General features: G+C 41.4%; 1 protein-coding gene across 2 annotated transcripts in view; it reads right to left on the bottom strand.

Moving 5' to 3' along the window:
- The window catches only part of ATP6V1C1 (ATPase H+ transporting V1 subunit C1), a 33,147-nt gene that overhangs the window by 8,741 nt on the left and 12,350 nt on the right, over positions 1-12,056 (bottom strand). For both annotated transcript variants that reach the window (XM_082235772.1, XM_082235773.1), the window contains exons 2-5: positions 6,395-6,577; positions 5,646-5,713; positions 4,172-4,257; positions 2,214-2,308 (exon numbers count right to left, since the gene is read on the bottom strand). In XM_082235772.1, coding sequence (XP_082091898.1) covers positions 2,214-2,308; positions 4,172-4,257; positions 5,646-5,713; positions 6,395-6,577 — 432 coding nt within the window. The remainder of the gene's footprint in view (positions 1-2,213; positions 2,309-4,171; positions 4,258-5,645; positions 5,714-6,394; positions 6,578-12,056) is intronic.

The raw sequence follows: 12,056 nt of genomic DNA, 5'->3' as shown, positions 1-12,056 counted from the left end.
CTGTTGCCCTGGACTCCCAGAATTTTTTTTCTGGCAGCCTGTGGATCTTAACCATAGAGTTTTCCATCAAAGATTTTTTATTATTTTATTTTTATAATTCTAACTAGGTCTGGTCTTGGATCCTTTCTGGAAAACCCATGTGGATGTTCAGCCTTGAAACAACTTTTTTCCTAATAGAATAGTTCCAAAATCACAGGGCTAGATCCAATGCTCATCCTACTCAGAGTAGTCCCAGTTAAAATAATAGTCATGGCTAACTCCAGTCTTAATTTTAATGATCCTACTCTCTGTAAACTAGGGGGATACCACCCACTGTGGCCCATTTAGCACATCACAGCAAACAATTAATGGTTTACTGTGAACTTGGGTGGCAGTTCCCGCTTCAGCCTTAACACAGAAGGACTACAGAAGCTTGTTCAAGGAAGTATGCCTGATTTGGACATCTAGCAGATAAAAGTGGTATTTAGGGGCATCTACTGAAAGATCTGGTAGTTAATGAATTGCTGCTCAAGTAAACAGCGCTCACGGTGAAAGGGAAAGGCATCACCCAAGAGTTTTATGAAGGACTGGAAACAAAACTGATCATAGAGCTGGCAGGGAGGGACTATTTACTTCCTTTTACAATACAGAATAGTTATTGTTCCCATACTTATGTGAAGCTATGAAATATTTGGGGAATTACTGCAGGGAATTGCCAAGAGGCCAACTAGAAGAAAAGCAGTGATTTGGCTGTGGTGACCACCCAGGGAAGGCTACAACTGCACGCCTCACTATCCACAAATGGCACTTTAGTTGGCTTTATCTTCCCTTTCCTCTTTAGCACAATGGCACCATTCATCCCTGGTGATGATTTATTTAGACAGTTAATCTACCAGCTATTTCACTAAGCAAGATGAATCTCTTCCTAGAGAGCAGTCGCCAGCCGCCCTGCAGCTGGAAAAAGAGCTTCCCTTCTTTGAGCTATTCCCTAATTAGAAGCTATTCCCATCCATTCCCAAATATCTATAGGAGAAACAAGCAGGGCAGTGGGGATGGGAAGAAAAAGAAAAGGCTTGGGTTTTTGTCAAGGGCAAATGCCGTATAGAGGAGTCTTAGTCACAATTAGTGCGGTTAGGAAACAGGATTGCTACATCCTGCCAGTTTGGAGAGAAGGTATAAGTTGTGGGAGAGAACAAGCCTTTGAGTTAGGACTGTGGTGCAAAGCTGCACAGACAGACTAGAAAATTAGATCAATAATCTTTTGGACAAGATAATCCACACTTGCCAGTGTAGGACTGAGCCTTCATAAATGGGCAAACTATAAACGAATACAGATTTATGGTGTTGTAGGTTTGCACTGAACAAGACAAACATGGCAAATCTGGAACTATACATGATAATCTGCTAACATTGCTAAGTCTTTACTTGGACTTTGTCATTTTAACCATGTGCAACTGTCCTAATTCTACGTGCCTATTTTATAACTTTGTTTCCATTCTGTATTCCTTCCTCTGAAATGTCTGATCAATACCAATTTTGTCACTTAAAGTATTCAGTATTGTAATATGCCCAACTGGGTTGCATATCTATATTTTATTAACCGTATTTATATTTCCAGAGTATGCAAGACCCTGATGAGAGGTTAGTCTACTACCTGACCTTTTCCAGATTCCCCCTTTTCTTAATGTTAATAGGAGGCAATTTTCCATTTCCTAATACAGTGGTGCCCCGCAAGACCAATGTCTCGCAAGACGAAAAACTCGCTAGACGAAAGGGTTTTTCGGTTTTGCGTTGCTTCGCTAGACGAATTTCCCTATGGGCTTGCTTCGCAAGATGAAAACGTCTTGCGCTTTTTTTTTAAAGCCGCTTGAAGAGGCGCAGTTGCGACGGACTGTGCTTCGCAAGACGAAAAACACCGCAAGATGAAAAGATTCGCGGAACGAATTATTTTCGTCTTGCGAGGCACCACTGTACGTCAGGTCAATGTTTTCATTGATCAGCCTGATAAATCACTGTATGCTTTTATGGGGGGGGGGGAAAGCTTTTGCACCACAGATGCTTTCTGCACTTGTTCGTCACTTTGGGGATTTTTGATGGTTTCTTCTTTTTTTAAAAAGAACATCAAAGAGGCTAAAAAACAGAAGTAATTTTCACCACACCGTGGTGCATGGTCTATGCAGTACCACAGAGATTATAACACAAGTTTCATACCTCTTTGGATAGCATAATCCTACCTTGGCAATTATTTCTGAAATATTCTTCAGAGACTGCTTGATTGGATACTTTGCCATGTCCCACTGGAACCTTGTTATGTAGGTGACCAAATCAACTGTGAACACAAAGATTGAATATTGGTATTGGCAAACTAAGCACAAACTTGTGCTTCGTGAGATGTTCTGGCTCCCAGCCGATTTATGGGCACAATTTAAAATTCAGGTTTAACCTCAAAAGCTCTGAACTTGGTCAAGGCTATCTGAAAGACCATCTTCTCCTCTATGTACCTACTCAGACCTCAAGTTCCTCTTCAGAGACCCAGCTCTGGCTGCCCCCATTGAATGAAGCGTGGTGAGTCATGGCTGGGAGAGTGGCATCTCAGTTATGGAACAGCCAGGCTTCATATTTCTTATCCTTATTGTACCAGGTGAAGACCTTTCTGCTCACTTTTAAATCATTTAAGTAATCTGGCCCATTTTTCAAAAATCTGTTTTTAACTTTAGGTGGGTGGAATTCCGTTTGGTTTATTTATCTAGAGTTCCCATCTTTTAAAAATGGCTATGTTTACCTGGAATTTCAGTTGCTTTTTTACACAACTATTTTAAGCCAGCCAGAGAACTTTACGTTATCGGATGGTGCGCAACCTGCATGAATGAATAAATACACCTACCAAGCAATGCTCCTGGAGACTTTATATAGATGTTTGCCTTTTAAAACACAGGAAAGACTATATGTAGTATAATAAAGTTTAGAAGCCATTGCAGCAAGGCCATGTTAAAAGGTATGCTGTTTGGGATGTTTCTTTTCATATATGAATTTTGTGCACATACATAATTAGAGTGGATCAGAAGCAATAAGAGGATGGAGCCCCTATTACCTTTAGTTGCTGAGAGGGGGGCATTTTGACAGGGCATTGTTGTGACAGTACTGCAGGAGCAGAAGTGGCCCCCACCAGACAATTTCTTTCGGCATAATTAAAGATACTGGATTGCTGTGATCCATTTATTCAGGTCACCTAATGATAACCTAGATTTACAGGTGGTAACCAACAACAAAAAGCTACTCTGGGACAGCTTAACACTTATTTTGGCCAGCCGTGATACACTAGTTTAGGGGCGATTAAACGCTTGTTAGAACAGGGTTGAGGAACCTGAAGCCTTCCAGAGATTGTTGGACGTCAGCCTCAACCACTGGCCAAGCTAGCTAGGACTTGCTGGGAGCTTAATTCCAACATCTGGAGGGCCACAGATTCTCCAACCCACTTTCAAAAGTTACTTTAGTAAACTCTGAAGGCATATTACACCCATCACATCAATTTTTTCACGTGTTCAGAAATGGCACCTCTACTCTTACAAAAGCATCTGTGGTGTCACTTTTTTAAAGGACTGCAAGGGGGGGGAATGGATCAGCATTCCAACATTTCACACTATTCTTTGGGTATGACAGTATTTTTCATTTCTTTTTGATACTATCGCCTTAGGGTGATAGCTAACTAAGTTGCACTGAGATCAAACCCGTTGAAAACAACAGACATAAGTATCTTGCCCTTGTTCTCAGTTGGGGCTACTTTGAATATGCCCATTATTGGATATCACACTCAAAGATTTAATGGACAAGATCAGTATCACCATAATTATTTGTATGTCTTTTTAATGCAATGAACATTTCTATCTATTTCAAGGATGTTCAAATTCGCATACATGAAAAGCTTGTGCTTAACATAACTAAGGAGAAGACACGATCACATAAAAATCTAGAATTATAAACAAGGTAGGGAAAGCAGAACTGCAGCTGAAGAGCAAGCTTCCTTTTAGATATTATACTTATAGGTTGGTTTCTAGGTTTTCTGCTTGCTTTGAATTCTTGCTATCACTTGTGTTGCAGAAAATGCTTTCCTATGACTCATATGCATCATTTCTGAATTTATGCTCAAACCATCAACTTCCGATGTCACCCTTCACAGAAAGCTAACATTTACCTCCATTGGCCAGAAGGTTTTCCTGAACTTTATCTTTACTGTCTTCCAGCACATCAGCCATATACTGTGCCACCTTCTTGACAACACTGAAGAGAAGAGAAAAATTAAGATAAAAGAAAGCAGATCCCGTTCATCTTTCTGTCTCTGGACTAAACGTTTCAGCAACTTGGGGGCTGTATCAAATGAGACTCACAATTAGGTCACAATTCATTTCACAGAACTGTTTCAAACTGACGACAAACTGTCCCCCATGATACTCTCCAAAATGCTGCTCATGAAATTTGTTGTGGTATAAGATCTGTTCTTTGCTCTTCGAAAGCTACATGTCATTTAAGACTGGGCACTTTCTCTGATTTTTGTCAGTTTTACTCAATTCAAAGAATTTTTCATTGCGTTCTGTTAGGCCAATATCTAAAAATCTCTCCCGTGTCAGGCGATAAAGTGCACTAGTTAACTCTAGTATCAGAGGCAGTATGTCTCTGAAGATTAGTTGCTGGGGATCTTTTTTTTAAATTGAATTTATATACTGCCCTATATCTGGGGGTCTCAGGGCGGTTCACAAAATAGGAGGAGTGCTGTTGCACTCCTGCTTCTTTAGCTTACTGTTTGTACCTGTCTGGCTACTGTGAGAACAAAATACTGAACTGGAAGGGCCTTTCATCTGATCCAGGGCTCTTATGTTCTTAGAGATCATTTTAGCAATGCAGACAGTCAAAGCACAATCACATGTTCCAAAACATTGCAAAACTGCAAGTAATTAAGACTAACGCATTGGTTCACAGGTAGCATTCCTGAGCCTCCAGATGATCCTTGTTTTCACCTGTTTCCCTTCCTTAGCAAAGCAGGATTGGAATTCGTGGTTTGACGCTGGTTTCCATACCTAGTTTGGAGGGCAAACTCAAACCACTGCTTGCCAGTTTGGTTGCTGTGACTTGTTATGGTTGTCCAAACCAAGAAGTAGCTAATTAACCCAAAATATTGTTGGAGACTCAGAAATATGGCTTAATAAACCATACTGTGCACATAACCTGATTGCTGGCAACTGAGAAAGTAAAGAAAATAAGACAGGGATAGCTTTAACATTACACAAACTCAGGACTGTGGTTTGTTTGGCAATAACAAGCAAGGATTGGAATGCCAAAAGCAAACTGCAACTTAAAGCTGGCTAGCTATCCTGGCTTGTTAGGAAAAAGCAAAGCATATCCCTGGGGTTGGTCACAATACTAAACGACCCCTTCCTTGTTTAGTTTCTCTGCTGACACTAGAGGAGGTACGTGGGAGCGATCAGGCTGCCTGCACAGTATGGTTTATTCCACAAAGGTTCTTCGCTTTCCATTATGTGCTAACACTGGCAGTCATTAAGCTGGTTAACCTAAAAAACAGACAATTAGCAGGCAATACATAGGCTTCTATATTGCAACAAAACGGAAGAAACGTGAGCAGTGATATTAGGTGGATATTAAAAAGTAGTTACCTTTCCACAAATGTATCCAGTTTAGCCAGCTCATCAGACAAGCCAACTAACACATCAAGGGTACCAACCTATAAAGGAAAGAATGAGAATTATTTTAGATGGAAGGTATATAACAAGGTAACTGTAAGAAGGAATTATTAGACTAACAGTGCGATCCTATGCATTTTTAATAACAAAGAAGTCCCACATTAAATACAATGGGATTTATTTCCAAGTTTGCATGCATATGATTTCAGTCTAAAAATTGTCTTTTTTAAAACAACAACATTGCATTGAAATTTAAAGATAATCATTTTATTTATCATCTGCCAGCAACTACAATGTTAAGAGATTATCAATGCCAGTACATTGGAACAGGAGTCAATGAATCTCAGCAGGGAATAGAAATGGATTTCCAAGCTGGTCTGACCATTTGTTCTATATCATAAGTACATTCAGCATTAGCTTGTGATACTGCATTCAGGGAGGCAACTTAAATAAAATATAATTTGGAATTTTAAAAAAGCCTAACAGCCCCCTTACTGTACAGTTCCAGTTCACGCTGTGGAAGATAGGAGCATGCACTCCACAAATTCACAAGTTAGGTAAGTGATTTACAATTGCTTCATTTAGTAAGCAAAGTAACATTAGCAGGCAAATATTCTTTGGCAATAGGAGTGTGCTGTGTTGGTACCAGCATGCCTCATTTCCCCTAAACTTAAGGTGCAAACAGTTTGAATACAAAACCATGTGCTTTTGAATGGGTATACCTTTAAATCCGGAATGTTAAACTTTGCATTGGTAGAAAGGTTGTTATTTTTTATGGTTGCAGCACACAGCTTCTCCCATGTCTGCTGACATGTTTTTTCCCCAGGAGCAGAAATCAGCCAGAACTCCGTCATTTTTGCCACTTTATTGCGACGCTGATGATTTTGAAAGATAGAGGTAAAACACTGGGGAAGCGAAAGACAGGGAAAAAAACATTTAAATAACAATAGAGAACAAGGTCCTTTCAGAATATATAACTTCATTTCTGTTCCACCTCTGGGCCACCAGTGTGGCACACTGTTCTATACAGTACTGCCCTCCCGGCATACGTTTTACTTGAAAGCATTTCTAAACCACTTCATACAGTGGTACCCCGCAAGACGAATGCCTCGCAAGACGGAAAACCCGCAAGACGAAAGGGTTTTCTGTTTTGGAGGCGCTTCGCAAGACGAATTTCCCTATGGGCTTGCTTCGCAAGACGAAAGCCCATAGGGAAATCTCCGGGGACCTGTTTTAAATTGCTGGCGGTCGGGAGCAAAGACTTTCGCCCACAGCCGGCCTTCAGAAGAGGTCCTGGACCTCTTCTGAAGGCCGGCGGGGGGCAAAAGTCTTTGCTTCCCCCCCCCCCGCCTGCCTTCCTGGGACAGCGGAGACTTCTCCGCTGCCCCGGGCGATCTTAAAATGCTGGCGGGCGGGAGCGAAGCGTTCGCTGCCGACCCACAACATTTTAAAATCTCCCCGGGGCAGCAGAGAAGTCTCTGCTGTCCCGGGGACATTTTAAAATGCTGGGGGTCGGGAGACTTCTCTGCTGAGACTTCTCTGCTGCCCCGGGGAGATTTTAAAATGCTGCGGGTCGGCAGCGAATGCTTCGCTCCCGCCCGCCAGCATTTTAAAATCGCCCTGGGACAGCAGGGGCTTTTAAAATGCTGGCGGTCGGCAGCAAAGCCCTCCTGTCCCCGGAGCTTGCGGGGCGGGAGGTGGGAAGAAGGGTTTTTCTTCCCACCCCCAACCTTCAGAACAGCCTTCTGAAGGCTGGCAGTGGGAAGAAAAGCCCTTGTCCCCCCCCCCCAGCCTTCAGAAGAGGTCGGGGGACAGACTGTCGCCGGACCTGGTCTGAAGTCGGTTTCCCTAGGAACGCATTAATTGATTTTCAATGCATTCCTATGGGAAACCGTGCTTCGCAAGACGAAAAACTCGCAAGAAGAAAAAACTTGCGGAACGAATTAATTTCGTCTTGCGAGGCACCACTGTATTTTAAAAGTCTCTAAGCAGTGTGCCTTACATACAATAGTGAAACAATATCCATTAAAACAAAAATACAGCCTAAAAATCAATAAAACTGCATGAAAACAAAAGGCATTTAAAACTGATTCAATGCATTAATACACATAAACCAGGGCCTAACCTGGTCAGGGAAAGCCTGTGAAAAAGATCTCCTTTGGCTCCCAGTACGTTTCCGAGCACAATTCAAAGTGTTGGTGCTGACCTTTAAAGCCCTAAATGGCCTTGGTCCAGTATATCTGAAGGAGCGTCTCTACCCCCATCGTTCTACCCAGACACTGAGGTCCAGCACCGAGGGCCTTCTGGCAGTTCCCTCACTGCGAGAAGCCAAGTTACAGGGAACCAGGCAGAGGGCCTTCTCGGTAGTGGCGCCCTCCCTGTGGAACACCCTCCCATCAGATGTCAAAGAGAACAACAACTACAAGACTTTTAGAAGACATCTGAAGGCAACCCTGTTTAAGGAAGCTTTTAATGTTTGATGTATTACAGTATTTTAATATTTTTTGGAAGCCGCCCAGAGTGGCTTGGGAAGCCCAGCCAGATGGGCGGGGTATAAATAATAAATTTATTATTATTATTACTTTATTACATATAGAATTATGTAGACTTCTATTTCGAGATTAGAATTTTTGTGATGCTGAATGGTCAATTGTTTTGTAGTAATTCCCCCCTTCTTTACTAATATCAAGTGGTTTGTATAGGAAGCCCTGTACAAAATATTTCACTTGTGCAATGGGGCTCCTCCCCCGCGCAAAAACCCCACCTTCCTAAATAATACCCCGGTCCAACATAGTGCCATGTTGCCACTCCTGCCATAAACAGGCAAGAGGGTTCTGAGACTGCTCTGCCCAGCTAGAAGAAATCTTTAATCTGTATAATCTGAGGGCAGGGTAATTGGTTCCACAGTTAATATTGCTGCGTGTTGTATGGTGATTGTGAGCATGAAGACACTGTACACTATATGATGTTTAGTTTTTCTTTTTTATAAAATATATTTTCTATTGTTTCAGCTCGTATAGGTAATATAACCATTTTAAAAAGGAAATACTATTAGTATATTTATACTGGGAAGAATACAGTTTATGACAGTCACTCATCCCCCTCTCCTCAAAGTTTTGTTTCTTGATGAACCCCTAGCTATGGAAGTTTATTTACCCGTATTTTTCGCTCTATAACACGCACCAGACCATAACACGCACATAGTTTTTAGAGGAGGAAAACAAGAAAAAATATTCTAAACAAAATAGTGGATATATGATTTTTGTGGTTCATGCTGTGGCCACAGCCATGTGATGTGACAGTGAGTTTGGAGTAGCCCAATGCAAAAATCCTGAGGATCCATGCTTTGTAACCATGGAGGAGGGAAGGAAGGTGAACCATGGATCCTCTGCTCACGACTGCAGCAGATCCCCCCGCCACCCGCAGGCATTCGCTCCATAACACGCACAGACATTTCCCCTTACTTTCTAGGAGGAAAAAAGTGAGTGTTATGGTGCAAAAAATACGGTATTTCCCCCCCTACTGTATAATAACTTGCATTTAAGCGGCCCTTCCAAAAATGTGATGATATTTCTCAGGGCACCTATCTTACTAGGCAACAGAACCTTGCATCAACACAAAGCACAATAAACTCAACTGTAACCTTCCTAACATCTATTCACATAGTTTTGAATAGTAGCAAGCCATGTAACTTCTGATGTTGTTGTAGAAGCCCAGCAGAACAAACTTACGCAACCTGCCTGATATTCATATGACTAATACACTTGAAAACGTAGGACTTTAACTTCCTATCAGCTCCTATAACAAAATGAGTGTATGAGACTGTGGAATATTTTAGGCTACTACTTGCTATATTACTGAATTGTGATGCTTTAGTGCCACACTTTGCTTTTAGGGCTAATTAGGCTTCATGAGAACTATTAGCACATTGTACAACACTTCCACAACTGCTTAATCAGCAATAATAGTAAAGTTCTACTCAAACAGTTTAATAAAATGCTGAAAATGTGAATTGAAAATGTGCACCCAAATCAAAATCCCCTTTTCTTATTTCTCACAGGACTGATACTACATCTCTTAAGAAGTATACAGTAATTGATTCATGTCTAACCAAAATAGAACACACAAAATTATGGCTGTTTTTTCTTGGATGAACTCTCAGGGTAACTTCAAGTGCATTCTCTGCAAAGATGTGTCATTGACATTGGATGGAAGGTTTTTTGGGGGGGAGGGGAAGAAACTACTTCAATTGTTCTTAGAGTTTGCACAATGAACTCTATTCAGAATAAGGAAGTACTGAGATTGATTTCAGACATTACTTATACAGTTTGGACAGGAGAATGAAAAAAGGAAGAGAAGAAAATTCACATACCATAGCCTAGAACTTTTAAATAGGGAACTTGTGTTAAAGGTGTCAATTTCAATTGTCAACTTGCAGTCTACTCTGCTGATTAACGTAGGTCTCCTAGCACCAGAGCTGTGTGAAAAGGATCTCTGGATCTTCTAGTCACTTCTCCCCACTCACAGTCCTTGAACGTAGGGGAAAGTATGGTCTATGTATCCATTATCACTAAACCTTTTTCCATTGCTCTTTACAGAAAATACTATTTACCAATTCAAAAACATATTAGATCTTCCTATCTCCATTTCCTTGGTCCTAGCAAAAGCAGCCTTGCATTTAAATAAACCAGAATAAGATATCCACACATTTAAAAATGCAAGTGGATTAGAACTAAATAGAAATAGGAATGAGTAATCTATGTATAAGAATTGGTATTTTTGAAATGAAGAGAAATGTTTTTTTAAAGAGTGCTTATCTTTAGAGGAATCACTAGTATTAAGGACTACCATAAAAGCAGCAGTAGTATGTTAAACTGAATAAACCCATTAATTCAGCATTCTTCCATTTGCTTACACTAAGCTTACACTGCCTTGTCGTGGCGAAGGGGCTTGAAGAACTCAGAGAAGCTATGAACTATGCCGTGCAGGGCACCCAAGATGAACAGGTCATAGTGGAGAGTTTTGACCAAACGTGATCCACCTGGAGGAGGAACCGGCAAGCCACTCCAGTATCCCTGCCAAGAAAACCCCATGGACAAAGACAACAGGCATATAAAAGTTATGACGCTGGAAGATGAGCCCCTCAGGTCGGAAGGTGTCCAACATGCTACTGGGGAAGAGCGGAGGACAAGTACAAGTAGATCCAGAGCTGATGAAGCGGCTGGGCCAAAGCCGAAAGGACGCTCAGTTGTGGATATGCATGGAAGCGAAAGGAAAGTCCAATGCTGTAAAGAAAAATATTGCATAGGAACCTGGAATGTAAGAACCATGAACCTGGGTAAGTTGGATGTGGTAAAAAATGAGATGGCAAGAATAAATATTGACATCCTAGGCATCAGTGAGCTAAAATGGATGGGAATGGGCGAATTCAGTTCGGATGACTATCATATCTACTACTGTGGGCAAGAAACCCGTAAGAGAAATGGAGTGGCCCTCATAGTCAACAAAAGAGTGGCGAAAGCTGTACTGGGATGCAGTCTCAAAAATGATAGAATGATCTCAATACGAATCCAAGGCAGACCTTTTAACATCACAGTAATCCAAGTTTATGCACCAACTACTGGTGCTGAAGAAACTGAAATTGACCAATTCTATGAAGACTTACAAGACCTTATAGAAGTGACACCAAAGAAGGATGTTCTGCTCATTATAGGGGATTGGAATGCTAAAGTAGGGAATCAAGAGATAAAAGGAACAACTGGCAAGTTTGGCCTTGGAGATCAAAACGAAGCAGGGCAAAGGCTAATAGAGTTCTGTCAAGAGAACAAGCTGGTCATCACAAACACGCTTTTCCAACAACACAAGAGACGACTCTACACATGGACATCCCCAGATGGGCAACATCGAAATCAGATTGATTATATTCTCTGCAGCCAAAGATGGAGAAGCTCTATACAGTCAGCAAAAACAAGACCTGGAGCTGACTGTGGCTCAGATCATCAGCTCCTTATAGCAAAATTCAAGCTTAAACTGAAGAAAGTAGGAAAAACCACTGGACAGGTAAGATACAATCTAAACCAAATCCCTTATGAATACACAGTGGAAGTGAGGAACAGGTTTAAGGATCTAGATTTGCTGGACAGAGTGCCTGAAGAACTATGGGTGGAGGCTCGCAACATTATACAGGTGGCAGCAATTAAAACCATCCCAATGAAAAAGAAATGCAAGAAAGCAAAGTGGCTGTCCAACGAGGCCTTACAAATAGCGGGAGAGAGAAGGCAAGCAAAATGCGAGGGAGATAGTGAAAGATACAGGAAATTGAATGCAGATTTCCAAAGAATAGCAAGGAGAGACAAGAAGGCCTTCTTAAACGAGCAATGCAAA

The sequence above is a fragment of the Podarcis vaucheri genome (genome assembly GCF_965113315.1).
Source record: "Podarcis vaucheri genome assembly, chromosome: 8".
In the NCBI taxonomy this organism is placed as follows: domain Eukaryota; kingdom Metazoa; phylum Chordata; class Lepidosauria; order Squamata; family Lacertidae; genus Podarcis; species Podarcis vaucheri.
This window is presented reverse-complemented; position numbering and strand designations above follow the sequence as displayed.